The following is a 24097-nucleotide window of genomic DNA, read 5'->3' on the forward strand; positions in this document are numbered from 1 at the left end:
TCGAGAGCACCTATGGAGGCCTGGCACAGCACACAAGGGGGTGGGTGGCCAGCACCATGCACTTGCCCCAACAGTTTGTTAAGGCTATACGGGGGGGGGGGGGGTCTTTGTCTTTGCTGCTTTGGGGAGCGGTGGTGTAGTGGTTAGCGCACTGCACTACGAACCCGGCGATTCCCGGCTCACAGCCAACACCTGTGAAAATTATCTGAACCGGTCCTGGGCCTCCCTTATGTCGACTAATCCTCAAATAAATACCTGGTGCAGTGCGTAAATATCGCCACTAGGGATACAAAGGCGGCCGGGCGTGGTGTGGCCACCCACCCCCTCGTGTGCCGTGCCTTTTATAAGTGCTCGCGAACAGCACTTGCCCCAACAGTCTGTTAAGGCTATACGGAGATCTTTATCTTTGTTATCGTTCAGAAGTTTATTTCCCGAATAAAGCCCATTGACCTACTCAGCTCTTTTTCAAGGACGAGTCGGTCCGCTATACAACAGCAGCATCAAAGCATTACAAATGACCAGCTTGTGTGTGTGTGTGTTGTGTCAGTGTGTGTGTATGTGTCAGCATGTCTTTGTTAGCATGTGTGAGCATGTCGGCATGTGTGTGTATGATGTCAACAGACGTCTGTGTATGAATTCTAGATTTGAAGCTTTCGTGACTGCAAGGATTCATATTCTTAGGTTTTTTCGGTAAAGTCACGTAGGTAAAAAATTAAAATTCATAGAAATAAAATAAAAATCACGACGTTTCGGAGGCAACACAAGCTTCCGTCTTCAGGTGGAACCGTCACCGCACGATAGCTGTGACTTTACCGAAAAAAACCTAAGAATATAGACGTCTGTGTGTCTGTCTGCTACAGCAGAGGTGTCGATAATTTCAACACAACCTACACCTTTGTTTTATTTCCCTCGTCAATGCCAATTATAGGGTTAAGAGAACAGACTTTGGTTTGTTTTATTTTGTATATTTGGGATTCCTGACCATCTATTTATTTTCATTCAGGGCCTTCAAAATGGTGGACAGGCCCGGGTAAACCCGCAAAGGCCAGGAATCAGCATTTTCGGTTCCCCTTGGGATGCGACAAGGATATCATCTCACCCCAATACTAGTGATCATCCCTTTTGACCACTTAAATCAATCTTCATTCCAAAGCTGTACTTGAGGAATGTCCATCTAGTACATATATAATGGGAGGGTCATCAGTGCCCAGAGAAAGAGTTGTAAACTCTGTTGCTGAAACTGGCGTTTGCTACTTAGCCTGTGTTGTCTTTAATGGAAATCCTGTCTCGCTGTCTCTGTGTGTGTGTATGTATGTCTGTGTATGTGTGTATGTATGTGCACGCAGCTGAGGGCCTGAAGCTCGTGGAAATTGACAAATGCAAAAACGACATCCGAGCGCTCAAGGACAAGATGATGAACTGCCCCGACAGGTGCCAGACACACAGGGTCAAACGAGGTTACTCGGGGTTATGATAGGTCACAGAGCATCACATGAGTTCACACGAGGACACTGCACACACATCTCTCCCTTCCCTCACTCTCGTCAATCCCATTTCCACTGCTACCACCTCAATGTCTCCTCTCCCCGAGTCTATCTCTCGTGTCCACTCTCTTCTAGCCTACCTCCTCTGGAAAGTGTCAACTTAGCCACTGATTACAGCACATAACGTCAAATACATCTATTTAGTCAATTAAATCTGCCTGGCCCAGATACCTGGGCTAGTGAAAGGGAGGCCTATTCAAGTGGTTCCGTGGCGTCGTCCAACGAGATGTGATTGCTGAGAGAGCTGACGGCGGATATTTCTCCCTTTCATTTCATGACCTGAATAATAGTGCAATGCAACTGGTGAGATTCAAATGCTTCGCTCTGTGCGGACGACGCTAACTGCATGATTGGGATTGTGTGATTTGTGCACAGGAAATATAATAGTAACCTCACCAGGAGTCTCAGCGTCCACTCAAACGACACACGTGGTGGTGCTCATTACTCGGCTAACAGAAACTCACCCCGATCAATGTGAGGAATCATTCCAATTCAGGGTCTCGATTCAATTGAAGAATATGCTGTATTTGTCTTGTTGTTAACGTGTATTGTTTTTGTTTCGTTTGTTCAGTTTTACTCACTGCATTAGCCTAAATGTCACAGCAGGAGATCGTTTGAGATAAGGGTGGCAGGGTGCAAGAAGCGCCTGGGTTCGATTCCTAACTCGGCCGCTGTTCTGTGTGGAGTTTATATGAGTTCATATCTTTCGATTTAAAGCTTTCGTGACTGCAGGGATTCATCTTCTTGGTTCTTTCGGTAAAGTCACGTAGAAGGGAAGTAATAAAATAATAAAAATAAAACATAATAAAATAATTCTCACGACGTTTCGGCCACAACGCAAGCAGCCGTCCTCAGGTGAAACCAGGTCTGTCGAGGCGACAGCGTCAGACGCTGTCTTACTTCCCTTCTACGTGACTTTACTGAAAGAACCAAGAAGATGAGTTAATATCTTCTCCGGTTTCCACCCATTGCTTTAAAAACATGCAATGTAACTAGTAGTGCCAAAACATCCCAATTCTGAAAAATTGCCTGCAGATTTACTCAATTGGGATCACACAAAACAACATTGCACCCAACGTCCCGCAAAAAACTTTGCAGGATCCTCCTGAAAAAAAGTCTTGAGACTTAGTGAGGCTTTACTGGGTAAACAAGCGTAACAATTAAATAATTAATATGTTGCACAAATTTTACACGAATTGTAAACAATGCATTCTTACACGTACAGTGTGATGCTACTATCGCAATAACATGTCGTTAAGCCATGAATTTAACACATGAAGAGTAACTATGTACCGAACATCAAATATTGGAGGCGCAAAACAACCAATTTGCTTAGGTATTTCAACGGAAACATTGCGAATACCTAGGCCTGTAACGATAAATTGGTTCACCGACTAAACTCGATTCCAACACTCGTGACGTATTCATCGAATTACGTGCGTACGAACCGATAGTTCCTTCATGAGCGATGTAAATGATACAAACGTGGTCTGTGAATCTTACATTTGGGCTAATTAAGTGAACAAATCCTGCAGAAAATGAGACGGAGAAGAAAACTAAAACTGAAAAAATTACAGACGAGTTAAAAATGAGAAGAAAAAAAATTAATTCTTCATTTGAATCGGGGACCTTAAATTGTGACAATTCATGGGATTATCACTGCGGGAGTGCTTCGTTCCTACATGCCTCGTATCAATCACAGTAATGAGTGACCAGAGGAGCCGTGGCAGTCTCGCTGCACCTGGCGTATGCATTTTTGGGTCCACCTAGAACAGGACCCGTTTTTGATTTCAATGATAAAAGCTCCATCTGCTCATTCATTCATCACACTCATCCATAGTCATTCATTTGACTTGAAACACTAGCCTAGTGCTAATAAGAGCGATATTAGCCTACGCTTGCATTGATATGCTTTCAAATGCAGTGTGTACGTAGACCTATGTGAATTCTCAATGTTCCTACGATTACATTTAGATGCGATAACTTTGAAGTGATAATGAAGGCACAGTGGTGTCTTTAATTTGTGTTGTATGTCATGTCTGTGTGTTTTGTTTTTACGTTTCTACTGCATATGGATGGAATATGTTTTGCAATAGTACACATGCACACACGCGTACACAAGTACATCAATGCAAATGACAACAATGCAACTGTGTGTGCATGCATTCAAGAGATAAACACCTGTATCCGCACACACGCACACACATAAACTCATCCACACACGTACACGTGCCCAACATGCATTCATCCACGTCCAATCACACTCTCATCCCTTACACTCAGCTGCACACATACACACCGTTCCATGCACACGCTCACCCACACATACACACCGTCTCTCATACATGCACACTTTTATGCCACCCACACAATCCTACACACTCTCACACTCACAAGCAGCTTCTGTGTTACATATCCACGCTCAGACACGCACACACTCACACACACGACATCTCCCCGACTCATACATACACACATGCACACACCCTTTGTTTTACACACATGCTCATGCATGCAAGTTTTCACACTCTCGCAAACATACACTCTGCCATGTACACTCATGCATACACACCTCTCTCTCACACACACACCCTCTCTCTTACACACCCGTGCTCATGCGTGCACACACAAACTCTTTCACACAAGCTGACACACACACAAACACCCTCTGGCACAGCAACTCATGCGCACACATGCACATACTCACCAACACACCAATACGCGCACACACACACAAACATTTCTCACGCACGGCACGCTTACACATTTACACGCACACACACCGTTTCTCATACTTACACACCCCTTCACTTACACGCTCACACACGCACACTAACACTCTTTCTTTCTCTCTCTCTCACACACACACACGCCGTTTCTTATACCCACATGTTTATACATGCACACACACACACTCTCACACCAACTCGCACATACTGACACACACTCACCCCTAGGTCTAACCCCACGCTGACCATGGCTTGCTTGGATTACAAACCTAGAACTCCGAGGAGAGATGTGCCTGCCTACCCCAAGGTGAGCTCATCGCCCCTGCGCTGTGCGTAGCCAGCCAGTCGGTGGCTTGGAGGCAGGGTTAACGCATCACCATCATGATGGGCAGTCGTGTTGTCTGTTAGATAACCTGCCTTGCAGGTTCCTGGACAAGGGGGTAGTGCATCAAGTAGGTTAGGGGCAGGCAGTTTAGCGCAAAGTTTTACATTTCACACCAACATGTGTGGGGTTTCGTGATACTGGGCAACGACATATATCCATCTTCTTGGTTCACTCGGTAAAGTCACGTAGAATACAATTCTCACGACGTTTCGGCCACAACGCAAGCAGCCCTCCTCATGTGAAGAACAGGGCTGTCGGAGGCAGGGTTAACGCTTCACCTGAGGACGGCTGCTTGCGTTGTGGCCGAAACGTCGTGACAATTGTATTTAATTATGTTTTATTTTTATTATTTTATTATTTCCCTTCTACGTGACTTTACCGAAAGAACCAAGAAGATGAATCCCTGCAGTCACGAAAGCTTTAAATAGAAAAGAGAAATATATCCACTCACGTAAAGAAATTGGATAAACATCCCAGTGATGCTTCTCATAATGTTTGCATTTGGGGTATTCAAATAAGTAAACTGATAAAAGTTGCTTCTGTTAGCATCAGCATGACAGAATTGCTGCATGCGGTCACCCTCTACTGAAATCTGCCCCAGAAACCCGCATGCTTCCTAATGCCAGCAGCAGCACGTCATCATTTTCATCTTCCTCAGGTCATTACAGCACCACTGCTTTCACGGCCTCGTCGCTGTAAAACCACCTTCAACGTAGAGCTTCTTTCAGACGTCCATACAGATGGGATTCTGGGTTGTTTCCCAGATATTCTAGGACTTAGCTTTTCCAACAATTCCATCGTTGCATGTGCAGAGTACTGATGTGCATTGTGGCAGTGAAACGCCGCTCTCTCAACTGTCTTCGGCATTTGCGACCAATGTCAATCTTCAGTTTATTATCCAATAAGTGACGGTAAGAAGGTCTGGTAATAGTTTGTCTTTCGCCCTGAACGGCAACTGTTCATGATCAGACCCTGCATGTCTTAAAGAGCTCTCATTACCATTCATACAGGTTTGGACTTCCATTCAGTGCTCATGTGTTCTCTATCCCACTTATAATTATGGCTCCATGTTTCATCAGTGGTGATGATGTAAGGCGCATGCATTTCCTTGCTGTGAAAACGTGGCCGATGTGGTATGACGAACAGAGTTCCAATCTGATTCACAGGTTCATACTCTTAGTTCTTTCGGTAAAGTCACGTAGGTAAAAAATGAAATTAAAATTAATAAAAAAAAATCACGACGTTTCGGAGGCAACACAAGCTTCCGTCTTCAGGTGAAACCGTCACAGCAAAATATCTGTACCTTATATAGTTTTGTTGTGACGGTTTCACCTGAAGACGGAAGCTTGTGTTGCCTCCGAAACGTCGTGATTTTTATTGTTTTATTTTTATTAATTTTAATTTCATTTTTTACCTACGTGACTTTACCGAAAGAACTAAGAGTATGAATCCTTGCAGTCACGAAGCTTCAAATCTAGAATTGATTCACAGGTATCCGTTATCAGCCATGCACTTTTTTGAAAGTGGAATTGCTATGGGTTAGCGGATGTACCGTTCTCACACGTATCTCCGTGACTGGTGATATTGCACCTCGTTCTTACTCACTTGTCATCCAACCTCGCAAAGTGAGCCACTTAGTTGTCATAGCTATTATGCTTGTGTCCTGACTGCAGCCATTCCGCATATTGTGAATGATGCCTCGATTCCTTTAGTCACCATATTTCAGGTTTATTTTTTGATAAGTTCTTATACAGAGGACAAAAACAGGTTGTTAACAGCTCGCTACTCTTCAAATTTTGTAACGGTGCCATATGTGATCACGTGATCATCTGCCATATAGTGGACTAATCTGTAAAGAATTCACACGAGTCAGATTCATGCTCTTATGAACTATTTAAGACAAACTCGACACAAAATATTTGACACCATGGGCAAATGCTTTTATTCACAGCACGTATGCGAGAGGTAGAGAATGTTTTTGTTTTAACCTTCCGATTGTGAGTCAAGTGAGCATCAGCCACAGTGCCACTTGGGCCAGATTCTCTGCGGCATTAAATAATGTGTTGTTCTTCTCGTACAACGCAGCTGAGAGTTACCCTAAATGCTACCTTCTGGAATCATTTGACATGAGCAATATCTTCAGATAGTTGCTTGCCAGTGTTGTGCATGGTTGCTTTTGGAATTGCATAAGCCCCTTGTGTAGGCCCTGTGCCTTTTTTTATTTGGTTAAAAAGTAAATGCTTGGTTTTGTCAAAGTCCACCTCCAACAATTGTTTTTATTTTTGCATAATTTGAAAAAGTTACATGATTATATTTTGCATCGTTTGTGTTTATATTCAGTTAATTCCAAGGATTTCCCCTTTTGTTTCGAAATCCCTGACTGGTTCCTCCAATGTCATTGTGTCACCATAAAGCATGGCATCGGTACAATGATTTGTGTTTTTAATGCCAGGGATATTGAAAGACAGCCGTCTTTCACTCTGAATTAAGCAATCTACCTCTTATAGTGCGTGATCCACATAACTGCAAAGGGACAAGGATTGAGACCCAGCCTAGAGAGACAGGCAGAGCTGTTATGATGCAAAATCTCTTACCACCACTAAATATATTCACCTTTAAGTGAACGTCTTTCATACTCTTAGGTTTTTTCGGTGAAGTCACGTAGGTAAAAATATATAAGAAATAATAAAAACAATAGAAAGAATAATATATAAATAATAATATAGATATTTTTTCTATATTTTGTATTATTTTTTACCTATGTGACTTTACCGAAAAAACCTAAGAGTATGAATCCTTGCAGTCACGGAAGCTTTAAATCTAGAATGAACATCTTTCACTTTATTGGACAAAATGGCAATAATAGCTCAAACCCTGTGGTCACTGCAACACAAAATATGCAATATAATCATTCGGAGATTGCTTCAGTAAATATAGTACAGTTGTTGAAGTGGCTGCCTGTCTCAGACGTTAGAGCTCTGAGCCGGCACCAGTAAGATGCTCCCTTCATATGCAGGTTTCAGCCACCCATGATTAAACCGGGTTCTCAAGTGAAGCGAGTTGATGGTCTAAAGCCTGGTCACCAATGAGTGAAAACAAATAAACACCATATTGCAGTTTTTTTTGCAATTCATTTGCCGAATTTCCACTTCTGGGAATTAATATAATGGTTGGACTGCGATGCAATAGCAGTCTTTGTGTGAATAGTGTGCCCCCTGGAGTGTGCATTTAAAAAGATCACTGGACCGGGTCTGGGAAGTAGATGTGTGATTCTGTAACACGCTGCTTTGCACTATTCTGTGTAACTCCTGAAAGGACACTCCGTCTCATGGCATCACATCGACAGCACAATTCGGATAAGACTGGCAAAATACTTTTTTTATTGGGCTGCTGTAAGCGAGTTGACGTTTTTAGTTGAGCTCATCGTCCTATTCACCTACAATTTTAAGGGATGACACAGCTGCTGATGGAAAAGCAATTGGGGGTGGGAAAGGTGTGGTTTATGCTTGTAAAAAGTGAAAGGCGTTTGACGGAGAATCCTGGACGGATAAAGGGAGTTTCTATGTCGACCTTCCCTTCTCCTCCGCACCCCCATCAGTACATGCTGTCGCAGGAGACCATTCACGCACTCAAGCAGCCAACATTTGACGTGTGGCAATGGGAACATAACGAGGTACATCCCTTCTCGTTGTCGCCTTTGCAAATGAGTAAATGCAGTTTCAAGTGTTTGTTTCATCTGCTATTTAAATAAAGGATACATTCAATCCATTAAATTAACGTTGCTCGGTAATTAACAGAAGAAGTGGGAAAGTCGGTCCATTAAGGGTACCGCAATTCTGTTTAGGCAGTTATAGCAACATGCTCGTGTGCCAGTGCACGTGCACCGATCGTACTGGGGAGATAGCAGAACTGTAAATGTATTCCATTACCAATCTTGCCCCAAAAACTCTAAATGTATGGTTTGTGACATTGGTGAGGTGTGTGATTAAGGGCAATCTTACGTTCAGAGCTATACACCCCGTCAATAAAATCGCTAAGTAGGAGATAGAGCCGTGGAATCAACGAGTGACTGGAAACTCGATAAGGGGATTTGATTAATTTTCGACCTGGTGAAATCAGATTAATTGGGGACGGTGTTTGACAGAGAATTTGAGGGGGTGGCAGGGGAAGGAAAAGAAGCTCAAAATAAGTAACATTTCCGAGTTTCACAGATGTCCTGTTGGACGTCTGTGAAAAAGAGCTTCATAGCTCATCGGATTCCTTTAGTCTAAAGATTCCGATGTATGCGAGGTTTAATCGTGTTTATGACAGTGATGATAAACATGTCGATGATATTGTTGATGGCATTGATGATGTCCTTCCTTGCAGATGCTGAGCTGCCTGGAGCACATGTTCCATGACCTGGGCCTCGTTTCTGAGTTCAACATCAACCCCATCACCCTCAAGCGATGGCTGGTGAGAGGCAGCGATAGCGCCCAATGGCTTGTGTCTGGGACGGGAGGGATGCAGTGCTGTCTGCTCCTTGTTCCATTCCCTCCGTGTGTCCTATGGGTTAGCGGAGGGGACATGACTGTGTCGCCCCTCTCAAAGCTCGTGAACTTGTGATGCACGTGTGTGTGGCTATACGGGGATGTGTCTGTGTGGGGCACAGCTTGCAGTGCAAGAGAACTACCGGAACAACCCCTTTCACAACTTCCGCCATTGCTTCTGTGTCACTCAAATGATGTACGGCGTCATCCACCATTGCAACCTGCAGGTGAGGCTGCTGATGATCTGAGCACATGTCCTAGTGCTTGCATGTGCCCGTGGTAATTCTGATGGCGGTGATGATGGTGATCGCCGAGGTCAAGCTTGTGATGGTTGTGATGGTAATTGATGATAGTGATGGTAATGCTGACAGTGGTAGTAATAATGATGGTCGGTGAAGAAGGTGGTGATGATAATAATATTGATGAATGTGTTCATGATGTTATAATGATGTTCACAATGTTGATGATGATGTTGTTGTTGGTGATGATGATAATGTAGGAAATCTTCACTGCGATGGATTTAGGGATCCTCATGATTGCGGCCGCATGTCACGACCTGGACCACCCTGGATACAACAACGCGTGCGTGTGCACATACCTCTTATACACGTGCACACATTCACACACCATTTCATATATGCATGTAAATTACACGTTTCATTTTCACATGTGTACACGCGTTGTACACATCTCATATGTGCATGTACACAAAAGACAAAGCCATCAGCAGCAGTGTGGTTGCTGTGAGGATCCAGGCCCTCACCATAGGAATGTGTAATGTTCACCACTAACTCGGGGCCACACATGGAGATGGGCTCCAGGGTCTCCCAGCACCCGTCGTGGGACCTTTTGTTGGCCACAGTGGCATTTACTACCACTGGCCAGTACACACCTATTTATCATACACACGCGTGTTGGTTGTGCATGTGTAGAGCAAATCACAGGCTGATTGGTCGGCTCTGGGAGTGAACAGGGCTTATCTCGTGATGTAATTACGGTGGGGCACCTGCTGCTTTGATACACCCCTAAGCCACGATTAACTAGCACATGGGTCTGGGCATGTGCCCCACCCTCGCCGTGGCCTGGCAGTCCTGTCTGCCACGCTCACAAAAAAAACCCTGGCTTTCGGTGGTCATGGACCGTGGTAGTAAGACGACTAACACCCTCCTACCAAGTTTCGGTTCTCGAGCTCAATGTGGAATGATGAACATGTTTCAGTCTATTAACGGTAGTGTGATGCTAATTAAAACAAATATTTTTCAAATTAACAGAGTGTGATAATAATTAAAAAATGTTATTCAACCATTTATCAAACGGAGTCTTGAGTGAACAGTCACATCCAACCCATTACTTGATTCATACTCTTGCCTGCTCTCCCGGGCAGGTTAAGCACCTTTCAAACACCAAACTCGCGTTTTGGAAAATAGATTTTGTTCAGATTCTTAGGGTATAGTTCAGTCTTTGTTTGTGAGTTGTAATCAGAAAAAGACGAACATCTTTAATTCAGTCGATTGCGTATAATGTGCATTTGCATACATGCCCAGGTACCAGGTGAACGCCCGCACAGAGCTGGCCGTGCGCTATAACGACGTCTCGCCGCTTGAAAACCACCACGCGGCCGTGGCCTTCCACATCCTGTCCACGCCCGAGACCAACATCCTTTCTGGTGTCACGCACCATGCCTTTACACATATCCGCCAGGTGGGCCCAGCAGCACGCCTTTATTCAACCCACTGGGGCCTTGCACACGATTGTTCATTCAATCCACTGGGGGATTGCATATGGTCCTTTCTTCAACCTTCTTGGGTTGCCATCCTCCTATGGAGATCCATGGTCTCTGCTGCAAACGAGACCTGAGTGTGATGAAGGCATTAAGAGGTCACAGAACAGACCAAGGAGCTTTGTGCCGAGTAGTGAATGCGCTGTGATGAAAGGACATGGGGATAAAGAGCCAGATTGTTTTAATTGCCAGATTTAATTGTCAGCTTAAAAGAGAATCCACAGTCGGGACCTTAATCCAGGTCATGCAGCTGAGGTGAAGACTCACCCTCTATCTAGGTTTCTCAGTGGGATGTATTTGGTTGAATAAAATACCGTTACTCCAAAATTAAGATTAAAATACCGTTATTAGTGATCCCGTGCAACCCCGTGCACCCCATGTAACTCCGTGTGACCCCGTGTTGCCGTCAGGGCGTGATTGAGCTGATTCTGTCCACGGACATGGCGCGACATGGGGAGATCCTCGCCTCCTTCAGGGAATACCTCAAGGACTTCGACTTCGGCAACCCGGAACACATGAAAGTCGTGAGGCAGCTCACTCGTTCATTCATGTAGTCATTAATTAACTTGCAGACAGCATTTGCCCCAACAGTCTGTTAAAGGCTATACAAGAAACTTTGTCTTTGTGTGCACGTGTGAGAGTAGCTGAAGATGATGCTCATTAAGTGCTGTGACATCTCTAACGAGGTTCGGCCCATGGAGGTTTCTGAGCCATGGCTTGACTGCCTCCTGGAGGAGTACTTCATGCAGGTATACATCATCACAATCGTCATCAGCGTTATCAACATTATTGTGTCATCATCTCTGCCATCGTTGTCATCATCACTATCACCATTATAAAGGTGTTAATGGTGGTAGTGTTAGTGTTGATGATAGTTATGATGTTGATGGTGGTAAACATGGTAGTGTTGATGGTAAATATGATTGTGGAAATGGTATTGATGGTGGTGATGATCATGGTGATGGTAAGGGCAGCAAAGACAGTGGCGATTGTAATGATATTGGTGACAGTGATGGTGGTGGTGATGGTGTGAACAGAGTGACCGTGAGAAGCAGGAGGGCCTCCCGTTCGCCGCGTTCATGGACCGCGACACGGTCACCAAGCCGTCGGCCCAGATCGGCTTCCTGTCATTTGTCCTCATTCCCTTGTTCGAAGCTGTGAGCCAGGTGCCTTGCATGATGAATGCCCTCCAAACATCATTGTCATCAACTTCACAATCATCATCACCATTCACCATCAGCAGCACTGTAACCAGTAGAAGCAGTGTAACCAAAATCATTGCCAACTTCATCATCATTACTACTACCATTATCCACCATCGTCACCATAGAAATCAGTAAAAGCAGCATCATCATCAATAACAATCCATTACTGGATAAAGGCCTCCCCACAGTCACTATCATTGTCTTGTCACTTCATCTCTGCGGTGGACGTCCACCTTGTAGACTCCCTTCCACTATCCACATCTTGCCTCAATACCTACCATTTTTCATCTGCCTGTAACTGCCTCTCTGTAAAATAAATATGCTCACTTTTTCTGTAAAACACACTGAGATGTGATCACTTTTAAACAATACTTAAATTCAAATTGTGTTGAATAGAGTTTTTTTGTTTCCTAAAAAAATCTACATTTGTATTGCTTCCAAATAAATCAAATTCCTTTCTTGTTTGTTCTAATACACCCCACAGTGTCAGCATCCACACTATTAAGGCGGTTCCTTGTACATCACCAGCACGGCCATTCATCCCGTGTTGATCTGTGCGTGTCCATATGTGCCTGCGTGTGCAGCTCTTCCCACAGATGGAAGAGACAATGGTGCATCCTCTGCGTGAGTCCCGTGATCACTATCAGGAGCTCAGCGTCCTCCAGGAGACCCTGAGCAAGAAGAAGTCAGCAGACAAGGTCCCCGAAGGGGATGATGCAAAGTGAGGGGCTCATAATGGCCACGTCCGAACAATGAGCCCTCACCTCAGATCTCAGGATATGGGGCTAATTGTGTACGTTACCTCGTTTCCATCACTAATGTGAGCCTGTCTGTGCTGGCCCAGACACAGCACCAGGGCCTGGGTCCATGCCCCCATGCTTCATGAGCCACGAGGTTCCTTGGGCTTGCCCCCTCCCCTATGTCCCAACCAACTCCTCCACCTCTGCACGGAGTATGCAGTTTAAAATTGTCCCCCAGTGATTTTAAGACTTTTCACCATTTGGGGTTGTAATTCCATTGAAGAATCGACTGCATGACCAATTCCAGCATCAGTCTGGCTATAAGCATAGACAAAGGGTTGCTAAGAGAACCAGGGGACCAGGGTGCTGAATTTCCATGGGATCAGTTTGGCCAGGTTGGGCTGCCATGGGAACACAGGCTAGTGGGCCCAGCCCAGTGCATGCACAGAGCCATCACAGTTCCTACTGGCCGTGGAAATGAGGCATCCATCGTGGGGTTTCTAATGGCTGCGTTGAGGAACTCATGCAGCACTGCCATCGGCCTGAGTTCTTTATTTGTGACTGGGTGTCTTTCCGACGAGACTCTTAATAATCACCGTAAGGCACTGAGCCAGAAATATATGAGAGCCTTGATTCAAGCTCCAAGTCACCCCTTATGGTAAATTCATATTTGTGCACATGGATAGCCCCATTTATATTTGGCCACTTCAGGCTGCACAGCAATTTTACTCTGCCCTGATGTTTTTATTATATTCAGCCGTGATGACAAATTTTTTTTGTTAAGAGTTAGACCATGGTGGGCTCAACGAAAATGAAAACGTCCACGGTCATACTGTGCGCGTGGGCTACAACAGGGTGGTAATTATGACCAGGTTTGTTTTATTCTTAATTAGAACCACTGTTTACAGGAAAGTACCACTCAGAAGTAGTGCAAGGCTGTGCTACACGAGGGGGATTTGAGGGTAATCATTGGCAGGCTTCATCAACACTTGTTCAGAGTAACTGGCAACTTGTAAGAGAATGGCAAAGAGTGACAATTTCCTTAAAGCAATATAAAATGGTGTGAAAAAATATTCTTGAAGATTCATGGTGACAATTACTCTAAAATCACCCTCGTGTATGTACAAATCCATTAAACTCTCTTCCAAGTCAAATCACTTTCAGTGGCTGTGTAAAAAGGCATTGGTAACCATTAATTTAAATTAAGTGAATTTTCACCAAATGGGAGCCTTTTCATATTTACATTGTGGGGTAGTTTTTTTAAACTACCCATGTACGTGCTTGTAAATGTCCGTGACTTTGGATCATTGTGAATAATAGATGTGATGTATTCATGTAAACACATGCATGCATATACACATGCACCTACATTTACACATGGCCAGTACTTGCATCCACCGCCGTGTGTACGCATTGACAGACACGTCAAGAAATACGCATTCAAATATCCTTTCATACATACACATGCATTAAAAGTTGTATACACAGCGAATCAATAAATAGGTGTTGGGGAAATGTGGAAATCTAGCTTCTGATTTTGTTTACACTCAGCAGAAGTCGGGGACTGCACAAAACTCCCAACAACATGGGACAGGCAAGAACCACTTTATTCAATATTTTGCAAATTACACCACGAGCTCTCCTCACACTAACCACCAAATTAACCAACACGAGCTAACTAACCCCAGCCTATCACCACCCAGCTCCCACCAAGGCTACACGAACTCCCACTAATCTACTAACTAGACGAACACCAGCTAGCCCGCAGCATATGAGCCTCCAGCCTCACCAACCTCGCTCGTCCCAGCACCCCCCCCCCCCCCGTGTCCCCCTCACCCCCCCGTACCAACCTCACCCCCCCCCCCAGCACCCCCCCCCCCCCCCCGTGTCCCCCACCCCCTTCAGTGTCCCCCTCACCCCCCCCCCCCGTGCCCACCCCCCCCCTCAGTGTCCCCCCCACCCCCCAGTCCCCCCCTGACCCCCCCCAGCACCCCCCACCCCCTTCAGTGTCCCCCTCACCCCCACCCCCAGTGTCCCCCCCACCCCCCCAGTCCCCCCATCACCCCCCCCCCCAGCACCCCCCCCACCCCCTTCAGTGTCTCCCTCACCCCCCCCCGTGCCCCCCCACCCCCCCCCCCCAGTGTCCCCCCCACCCCCCAGTCCCCCCCTCACCCCCCAGCACCCCCCACCCCCTTCAGTGTCCCCCTCACCCCCCCCGTACCCCCCCACCCCCTTCAGTGTCCCCCTCACCCCCCCCCCACCCCCTTCAGTCCCCCCCCCATCCCCTCTACAAGTTTAGGGGGGGGTGCCTGGAGTCTCCATGGCAACCCAGCCCGCGGCACGTGGGGGGGGGGGGGGTGACGGTGGTGGCCGTCCAGAGCCTTGGCACCACAACTGCGCACTCCACTGCAATGTGCAATTCAGACTCTTAACGAGCTCTTGTGCAGATTAATACAAGGCGGTAGGTTTACTGATATTACCACACGACTTGATGACATACTTATAAAACAGTGTGCATGTCGGGAGTGTGTGAAATTGATGTCTACTGAATAAACTAGCGGGGTCTGGACATTCTTTAGTCGACATAACCTTTGTGTAAGCACGAAAAGCATGTTAGACGTTTATTTATTTGTGATCGAGACCCCCAATATGTTTACACCCCTCGAATACAGGATGGAGTATAGATATTAAAGAGCCTTTCGGCAGCAAATGTTCATCACTCAAAAATCCCCTTCAGGGGGCATCAGATACTGACAAACACGTGGGGGCGCAATTTACCCAATGATGTATAATACATAACAAAATATTAATTACACGTAACGCAAAATGTACAGTAATGATACGTGCAAACATGCTGACACAATTTTTCGCAGTGAAAGCATTTCACGATGGACAAGCGAGCACCTGTATTGACAATAAACAGCAAAGTGATACCACAAATAATCGTGCGTGCCTCTCCATTGACTCAAACGTGGGACCATCATTGCCAGTATCAAAGTATGAAAACATAAGAATCGCGTTCACCCTTTCAGGAACTAAAACAGGTGTTAAGATATATACATATTTTGCATTAACCACACACGTTTACGTACGTGTGGTACTGGTAGGAACCTCCTGGTTACACCAGCCCACAGGGGATTATTGTGTTCGTCCGTCCGTCGTGCAGGGAGGGGCTGGGTGGGGAGAGTGGGGAGGGGCTGGGTGGGGAGGGTGGGGAGGGGCTGGGTGGGGAGAGTGGGGAGGGGCTGGGTGGGGAGAGTGGGGAGGGGCTGGGTGGGGAGGGTGGGGAGGGGCTGGGTGGAGCTGGGTGGGGAGGGGCTGGGTGGGGAGTGGCTGGTCACCCCGTGGTGCCCTTATAAAACTCAACGTTTAACCTACTCACGCCGGCTTGTGCCCGGGCATATTTGCGGAATACACCACGCCGCCGTTGACCCTGGCCATTGACCGAGCAACCCAACCTTCCTACCAGCTCCCTCCGCAGGAATGTGTTTAATGGAGACATGACCCTGCTGAATTCGAGTTGAGGCTCCGCGATTATTTCATGAGTGAACGTAATGAAAGCAAGGACCATTGCCCGAAACGTTGCCTATTATATTTTCATCCCTTCTTAGGCCACCGTGTTATTGACGAACTTGTTTAAATGTTCGTAGGAATAATATTTCACACCCAATTCATTCAGACTCTATCCTTGAATTTGTTCGCCCCCACCCACCATTCGCCACTCAGTAGCGGTGACGCCACCACGACGCTTGTGCCAGGCTAGGTGCACTTTGAGGTCGAGCGCGTGTAAAGGTGCACGATACCGCGTGTCCCGTGTACAATTGCGATTCTAATCGAGGAATCGTTACTCTAACCGTATTGATTACACCAAATAATCGACACATTCGTCAATTGCACTGGCTTGAAAAAAATATATAATGGGCGACGAAAATATATAATGGGCAACGTTACTGTACAGTAACACCACCCCCCTTACAAAGATGGCGCACAGCACTATATGGTACATTGCCCCTTGCAAAGATGGCGCCCTGTACTACATTGTACAGTACCTTCCCCTTACAAAGATGGCGCCCTGTATTGTGTTGTACAGTACCTTCCCCTTAACGCGGCGGCGTCCAAAACTGCACTGTACAGTACCTCCCCCCATCTAAATATGGCGCCCAGTACTGTATTATACAGTTACTTCCCCCTTAGAAAGATGGCGCCCGGTACTGTACTGCACAGTACTTCCCCCCTCCCTTACAAAGATGGCGCCCTCCCGAGAGCAGTCGTCACTACTCGGTGACGTCACGTCCAGCCCAGCCCCCCTCCCGCCTGCCCCTACCCACAAGGCCGCGCACGCTACCCGCGACCTCCCTTTCCGGTTTTCAAGCGCGACGCGATGGCGGTCGGCAAGAACAAGCGTCTGACCAAGGGTGGCAAGAAGGGCGCCAAGAAGAAGATGTAAGTGCCTCATAACGCGCTGGCCACGGCGGCGGGAATCCCTTCCGAGTGCCGCGCCGCTCCGGTTCCCGCCACGGGTTCGGATGGCGGCGATGCGAGGTGGATTGCGGGGGTTAGGCCGCAGGGTCCCGGCCTTGCCTCGGTGCAGGATCGAGGGAAGGTGGGGGGGCGAAGGCAATTGCCCCCCCCCCCCGACCAGTGCTTGTCTGCTCTCGGCCGATGGTTCATATAAATGAAGTGAAAAATGTCAAGTTGATATTGTCATATGATATGGTCATGTTGCTATGGCTGTGTGTGTTACGGTTGTTGGGTGAGCCGGGTGTGCACTGGGCCCTAAATTAAACTTGAGTGCTTCATTTACTTTGTTTTGGATTAACTTCTTTAATAAAATTATAACTCGGTGCAATGAAGTAGGTAATAAATTGTGTTGAGGTCCTCGTGAGTTGTATGCGGTGAAAAAGGGTGATTACGTGTTTTGTTAATTTAGTGAACTACATTTTGCTTTCGAGTGCATTGTATTAAGTCGTGAATTACACTGGACATGTGAAGGGTTTTCAACTATCAGTGGTCTGCGTTTGGAAGTTAGGCGATGAGATTGCTGTTTGTTTTCGTGAGTCGTAGTCGCCGTGAGTTGGGGGCCTCTCGTCCGTGCTGGGGCTGTAGGGAATAATTGCACGTGGCTGTAAGTAAAACTTTGACTGTTAAGAAATGCGGCGAGCCCCGCGTGGTGGTGCTGTGTTGAGTGGATTGTGTTAAATCCTCGAGTTATATACAGTATACTGTATATGTAGTGAGCTGCACGTGGGTGATGAAACGAGGTGGTGAGGGACTTTCTAGTAACCGGTGACTACTAGTTCACTGATAATTTGGATGGAATATTCTTAGATAATGTTTTGGTTCTTTGACTAATTTACGGGCCCAAATTGTAACGCGATGTAAGGACAATTTATTTTCAGGTGGTGAAAATGCAGCGTCTTGGGAGTCACGAGTAATTTCGATACGTTACTATTCGCAATCATAACCTGTGCGCTATACATTCGAGTGAACCTTACGGTTTAATGTATTAACGTTGAAGTTACAAATACAGTATTTAATATCCAGTGGCATTGCGAATGTAATAGATTTAATCGCATGAGTACCAATTTTGTTGTCGTGCTGTGGAGGACATTGAACATTTGGCTGAGTACTGCACTTCAAGAGGTGGGCGTGGAAGCTCACTCTCTGGTCTTTGAAGACCGGGGTTAGTGGTTCACATTTTAGAGAATTACAAACAATCTGGGCTGAGGTGGCAAGGAGATGGTATTGAGACAGTAAATCGATTATTTGTGTCTGCAGACCTTGAAGTGCAGTACTATTCATAATAGTTTTTTTTGGGTTTGATCGCGTAAATATATAAATGTGTCGTTAAAACCCACCACCACTCGAAACAACCAACTAGTAAGGGTTGTATTCGTCACTAGTACAGCACACCGGTGTGTTGGAGAGCGAAGCCACAACATGGCGGGTTTTAACGACACAGATATTTACGCGATCTAACCCCCAAAAACCTCTACTATGGATGATATTGGTCGCGAAAGCCTACGGGTTAAACTGCAGTACTATTACTGCGTTTGCATGGGAATTCTCCAGACAGTCTGGATTCTTCATGCACAACAAAGATTGCATGATGAGGTGCTACTCATCTCGCACCTTCATGCCCCTACAGGGCTGTAAGGGAGATGTGTGTGTGTACCTCGACCATGTATGTGTCCATGTGTGCCACAATGTGGGGACTGGTTGTGTAGCGGTTGAGCGCGACGAGCAGCAAACTCAAACCCCGTGACCCGAGTTCGAACCAGTCCCTAGGTCGACCGCCTAAAATGAGTACCTGATGTTGCTACTTCGGAGACATAGGCGGCTGGGTGTGGTGCTAACCATCAACTCCTTTGTATGCTGTGCCGGCCTGTATAGGTGTTCGCTCAAAGGACTTGCCCCAACAGTCTAAAACCGAGTGTATCTTTTGTCGCAGTGTGGACCCCTTCTCCAAGAAGGACTGGTACGATGTGAAGGCACCAGCCATGTTCAACATCCGCAACATGGGCAAGACGCTCGTCACGCGCTCACAGGGAACACGTAAGCAAGATAAACTCATGTACACATGCTCACACATTTTACTTACTATTATGCAGGCTTGCACATTCGTACGACTAAGCATTCAAACAGTTTTAGACTTGTAGTCAGACTACACTCGCTGATGTACGTGCACAAATTGGCTGGCACACCGCGGTTTGGGTACACACACACATGCACGCTAACATGTGCATGTATACACTCAAACCAGGCGGTTGATTACGGATTTGTTGGAAATTAAAATCAAAATTATTTAACTTTTGAAATTTATTACGAATATTTTAACATACATGAGATCGTGGAATATCGCGGGGGTTATGTTCTTGGGAAGTGCCGCAAAAGCCAAAACCACGATATTCAATACTTAATCTTTGCCTAAATAATGGAGTGAGGTACACAGAAACCACAATTCAAATAAGTACTGTACTTTATGCCAAATAAACTAACATTTAAATGATTGAAATAAACATGTAAAAACCCGATACAAAAAAATTCCTAGACTATAAATAGTATATATACTGAATACATTCTGATAATGATAGTTGGTGTGTTTGTCCGCAAGTGGGGAGCGGTAGTGCTACAGTTTGCGCGCTGTGCTACGAACCAGGTGACCCGATTTTGATTCCCACTTAGACCCAACACCAGTGACGATTATCTGAATCGCTCCTGGACCTCCCCTAGGTTGAGCGTCAGCCTCAGATGAGTACCTGGTGCAGTGTGTAAACATCGCCACTGGGGAGACAAAGGTGGCCGGACGTGGTGCTTGCCACCCACCCCCTTCTGTACTGTGCCAGCCTTCATAGGTGCTTGCTAACAGCACTTCCCCCAACAGTCTGTTAATAGACTATACGGGGAGTCTTATCTGCAAGATGCTTGCACGGCAAAGCTTTAGGTGCCACTGACTGCCTCGTGTCCCTCGCCTGCCCCACACCACAGTATCAGTACTTTCGGGTACAGATACAGTACTTATGGGTACAGTATACCCACGAAAGGCCAAAACTAACTGCCACCATAGCTAAATTGATAGACAATGAGGTTGCCCCGCGATAGGTGGAAACCGTGATGATAGATCCACGATATTCAATTGCATTTCTTGCATACACGCCTGCGTGCACAGGCATCGCGTCCGACGGCCTGAAGGGCCGCGTGTTTGAAGCGAGCCTGGCCGACCTGCAGAACGATGAGGTGGCGTTCCGTAAGTTCAAGCTCATTGTCGAAGACGTGCAGGGAAAGAGCTGCCTCACCAACTTCCATGGCATGGACCTCACGCGCGACAAACTCTGCTCCATGGTCAAAAAGTGGCAGGTGGGTTCATAAGCATGCACAACCACATGTATAAGTCTGCCTATTTGTGGGTTGTAATCTGGGCTTCCATCGTCCATGGTTAAATTGGGTTTTCAAGTGATTCTAACCACTGTGATTACATTCAAACATAAAATATAGCATTTTTAAGCTCTGAGAATTAGAAATTACAACTTTACTTACATGTGACAAACAGAAATTACAACTTTACTTACATGTGACAAACGTCTTGAGCAGATTACAGCGGAAAGTAGCATGTAGTAAAGTCATGTTCTTTTTGGCTATTTTCATAAAAGTAATGCACTGCGCTGCGAGAGTTTCACACTGGCACTTCAAAAGTACGATTGCAATGAAACTGGGAGAGAAAATAAGCAATAATTGTCGCTGTGGGTGACGTCCCTCATTTCACATGATTTTCCTTCAGACGATGATCGAGGCACACGTGGACGTGAAGACAACGGACGGGTACCTCCTGCGCCTCTTCTGCATCGGCTTCACCAAGAAGCGCTCAAACCAGATCCGCAAGACGGCATACGCGCAGCGACAGCAGGTGCGCGCCATCCGACGCAAGATGGTGGAGATCATGACACGCGAGGTGCAGAGCAACGACCTCAAGGAACTGGTCAACAAGCTGTGAGTTTCTCTATTTTGAGCGTACGTGTGATGCACGCACATACCCTTGTGTTTGTGCATCTGTGTCCGTGAGCTCGTGTACACACTTGCTCTGTGTACATACTCTCATGTACAGACAACCCTTGTATGATCGTACTCCGTCTAGTCACTTGCATACACACAGCCAAACTCCTTGGCAATCCTGCATGCCTTCATGTTGACCTGCTGGATTTAACGGCTTAAGGGAGACAGGCACTTGCAATGATATTCACGAATCAAAATATATCGTGCACAAATTGACCCTGTATAGGGCATTCGGAAGCTAGGAAAATTACAGAGAGAAAGGTTTTCATATTTTGACAGGGCAACGTCTGTGCGCAGTGAATTCCAAATTACTGGAGCTGCATAGGAACTTTAGGATACTGAATTTTACGTGGATTTTGAACAGAGCGTTGGTGAAAGTTGCATTGACTCATGCGCTGGGGAAATGGGGACTGGTATTGTTATGAATGGGGATAATATAGGACCAGGTCTCTGTATGGGGGAAAACAAAGTTTGGGATTGTGTGCGTGTGCTCTTAAGGTGAGGGAGATGAAGGAGGCTTGCTTACAAAGGCTGTTGTGTGGTATCGTTTTCAGGATTCCTGACAGCATTGGCAAGGACATCGAGAAGGCTTGCCAGTCGACCTTCCCCCTGCACGACGTCTACATCTGTAAAGTGAAAACGCTCAAGAAGCCCAAACTTGACTGTGAGTGCCCATGGAGAAAGAGCGATAGCGTGTGTGAGTGGTGATAGACCTGAGCCTGCAATTTCATATGGTAGGGTGAGAGATTTACATGAGTGAAAAAATATTTCAGCTGAAGGTACCACAGTGATATTTAAGTGCAAAATTGTGATGAGAGTAATGTCCGTTTTAGGGGTGAAATGAGACATTGATTCATCAATTAAAATCAAATCTTACACGCCACCATTTGTACAAGTGGCACCAATGGAACGAACATAACTATACAAACCAGGCAGTTAAAACAAGATAAAGATGATCACTTAATTTAGCAGGTATTACACTAACCTGTCAATCATAACCAATCAACTAATTATGAATTAGTTAACATGCATGTCTGCCAATGATGGTATGACGTCTACTTAAGATCCCTGGATCAGAAAGTGATTTTACTACATCTGAGCTATTTACAACCCATTGATGCTGGATGTACCATCACCCATTTAAATGTGAGAATACTCTGAAACACACCTGTGTGCTGAAGCAGTAATAAATGTGGCACTTGATTCACACGCCATTTTATTAATTGATTGTTGGGTGGATCAGGGTTTACATTTTTACATGACCTAATACAAAATATATTTGTTAATTAAATTTAGTCAACCGTGCTGTGCGAAAACTAGTGCTGCTTAACTAATATTGCCACCTTTCGTGGCTTCAAGAACAAGCAGACTTAAGGAAAATGCAGCTTCATCATTCTAGAAACATGAATAATATTCTGTAGTTTATTGTAGTAATTGCAATATTACAGTACAGTATTTAAAATCATCAGCCATGTTATCCACTGCTGAGTGAAGGCCTCCCCCATATCGTGTCTCACAATCCAGCGATGCAACAATCCATTTAGCTCTGCGTATGAGCTGATCTCATCGATCCATTTCAGTGGTAGTCTTGACCAAGCCCGCTTTACAGCATGATGTCTGCAATTTGTGTGTTCTCCAATCCTCTTCCTGCCTCAAGTGTAATTCCAAGCATGCACCTGTCTATGATCCTTTGTGCATTTTTCAGCTTTTGTTCCATTGTATCTGTAAATATTTATTTCTGATCCACATTAAGACTAGTGACACAAGACGTTTATCTCGTAATGGTCAGGCTGCTGCTGTATTAACTGTTGGCGTTTGCGTGTGCAGTGGGAAAGTTGATGGAGCTGCACGGTGAGGGTGCCGCCAGCACGGCCGCCAAGCCTGCGTCAGGCGCTGCAGGCGATGCCGAGGGGACGGCGAGCAGCACCAAGGTGGATCGCGGGGATGGCTACGAGCCGCCTGTGCAGGACACGGTGTGAGCGCCACCACCGCTCAAACCTGACACCCCCACCACACAAGCACCAACACCAATGCGCACACCCTGCCATGCAACATCTCGCGGCTTGTGTGTGAATACAAATTGCGTTGTACAGCGCAAATAAAGATGGAAAGTTTAACTTTATTGTCTGTGTCGGTGTTTGTGTGTGTTTTTGCTGGTCTGCAGTGGGAACGTATAGCTGTATGAAACATGTAATGATGCATTAGACTAATTTAAATTCGTACTCCACACCAGTCAAAGGATTGATTATATATGATTACTGCAAATGTTATGATGGTACATTTTGTCATGGAGTGAACAAGAGTGTCCATGTGGGAGCAAAACATTGAACCAAAGGAAAGAACTCAAAATCATGGAATTGCTGGGGAAGGGAGTGAATCTTTGTGCCTCTAACTTACGTTTCAAAGTGTTAATGCATTAGCTCTGTCCATTTGTAACACGAGGTCAACAATTTGTAAACATTCCATGTTCCCTAAAAGTATTTTTTTGTCTGTACGCCTATCCTTGTGAAGAAGAGTCGCAGACTGGTTAGGTACTTTATTCTTCAAAACGCAGCCACACTCGTACCTCAAATCCACCTCGAACGTGTTTCACAGCCCCTTTTGAACCCTCTATCTCCGCCCCCCTTCCTAATCA

General features: G+C 45.9%; 2 protein-coding genes across 2 annotated transcripts in view; both read left to right on the forward strand.

Moving 5' to 3' along the window:
* The window catches only part of PDE9A (phosphodiesterase 9A), a 25774-nt gene extending 11572 nt beyond the window's left edge, over positions 1 to 14202 (forward strand). The window contains exons 7-18 of the mRNA XM_078595103.1: positions 1347 to 1431; positions 1920 to 2018; positions 4502 to 4580; positions 8257 to 8331; positions 9027 to 9113; positions 9310 to 9414; positions 9687 to 9769; positions 10732 to 10888; positions 11378 to 11491; positions 11612 to 11716; positions 12005 to 12133; positions 12757 to 14202. Coding sequence (XP_078451229.1) covers positions 1347 to 1431; positions 1920 to 2018; positions 4502 to 4580; positions 8257 to 8331; positions 9027 to 9113; positions 9310 to 9414; positions 9687 to 9769; positions 10732 to 10888; positions 11378 to 11491; positions 11612 to 11716; positions 12005 to 12133; positions 12757 to 12897 — 1259 coding nt within the window. The 3' untranslated portion in view covers positions 12898 to 14202. The remainder of the gene's footprint in view (positions 1 to 1346; positions 1432 to 1919; positions 2019 to 4501; positions 4581 to 8256; positions 8332 to 9026; positions 9114 to 9309; positions 9415 to 9686; positions 9770 to 10731; positions 10889 to 11377; positions 11492 to 11611; positions 11717 to 12004; positions 12134 to 12756) is intronic.
* Positions 14203 to 17206: 3004 nt separating this feature from the next.
* Positions 17207 to 23579, forward strand: LOC144718940 (small ribosomal subunit protein eS1). The gene is made up of 6 exons (XM_078594573.1): positions 17207 to 17355; positions 19364 to 19467; positions 20582 to 20769; positions 21191 to 21399; positions 22017 to 22126; positions 23290 to 23579. Exons 1-6 carry the CDS (start codon positions 17294 to 17296, stop codon positions 23439 to 23441), a joined length of 825 nt encoding a protein of 274 aa, XP_078450699.1. The 5' UTR covers positions 17207 to 17293; the 3' UTR covers positions 23442 to 23579.
* Positions 23580 to 24097: the final 518 nt, after the last annotated feature.

Source organism: Lampetra planeri, chromosome 5, assembly GCF_965212315.1.
Source record: "Lampetra planeri chromosome 5, kcLamPlan1.2.h2, whole genome shotgun sequence".
NCBI classification, from domain to species: Eukaryota; Metazoa; Chordata; class Hyperoartia; order Petromyzontiformes; family Petromyzontidae; genus Lampetra; species Lampetra planeri.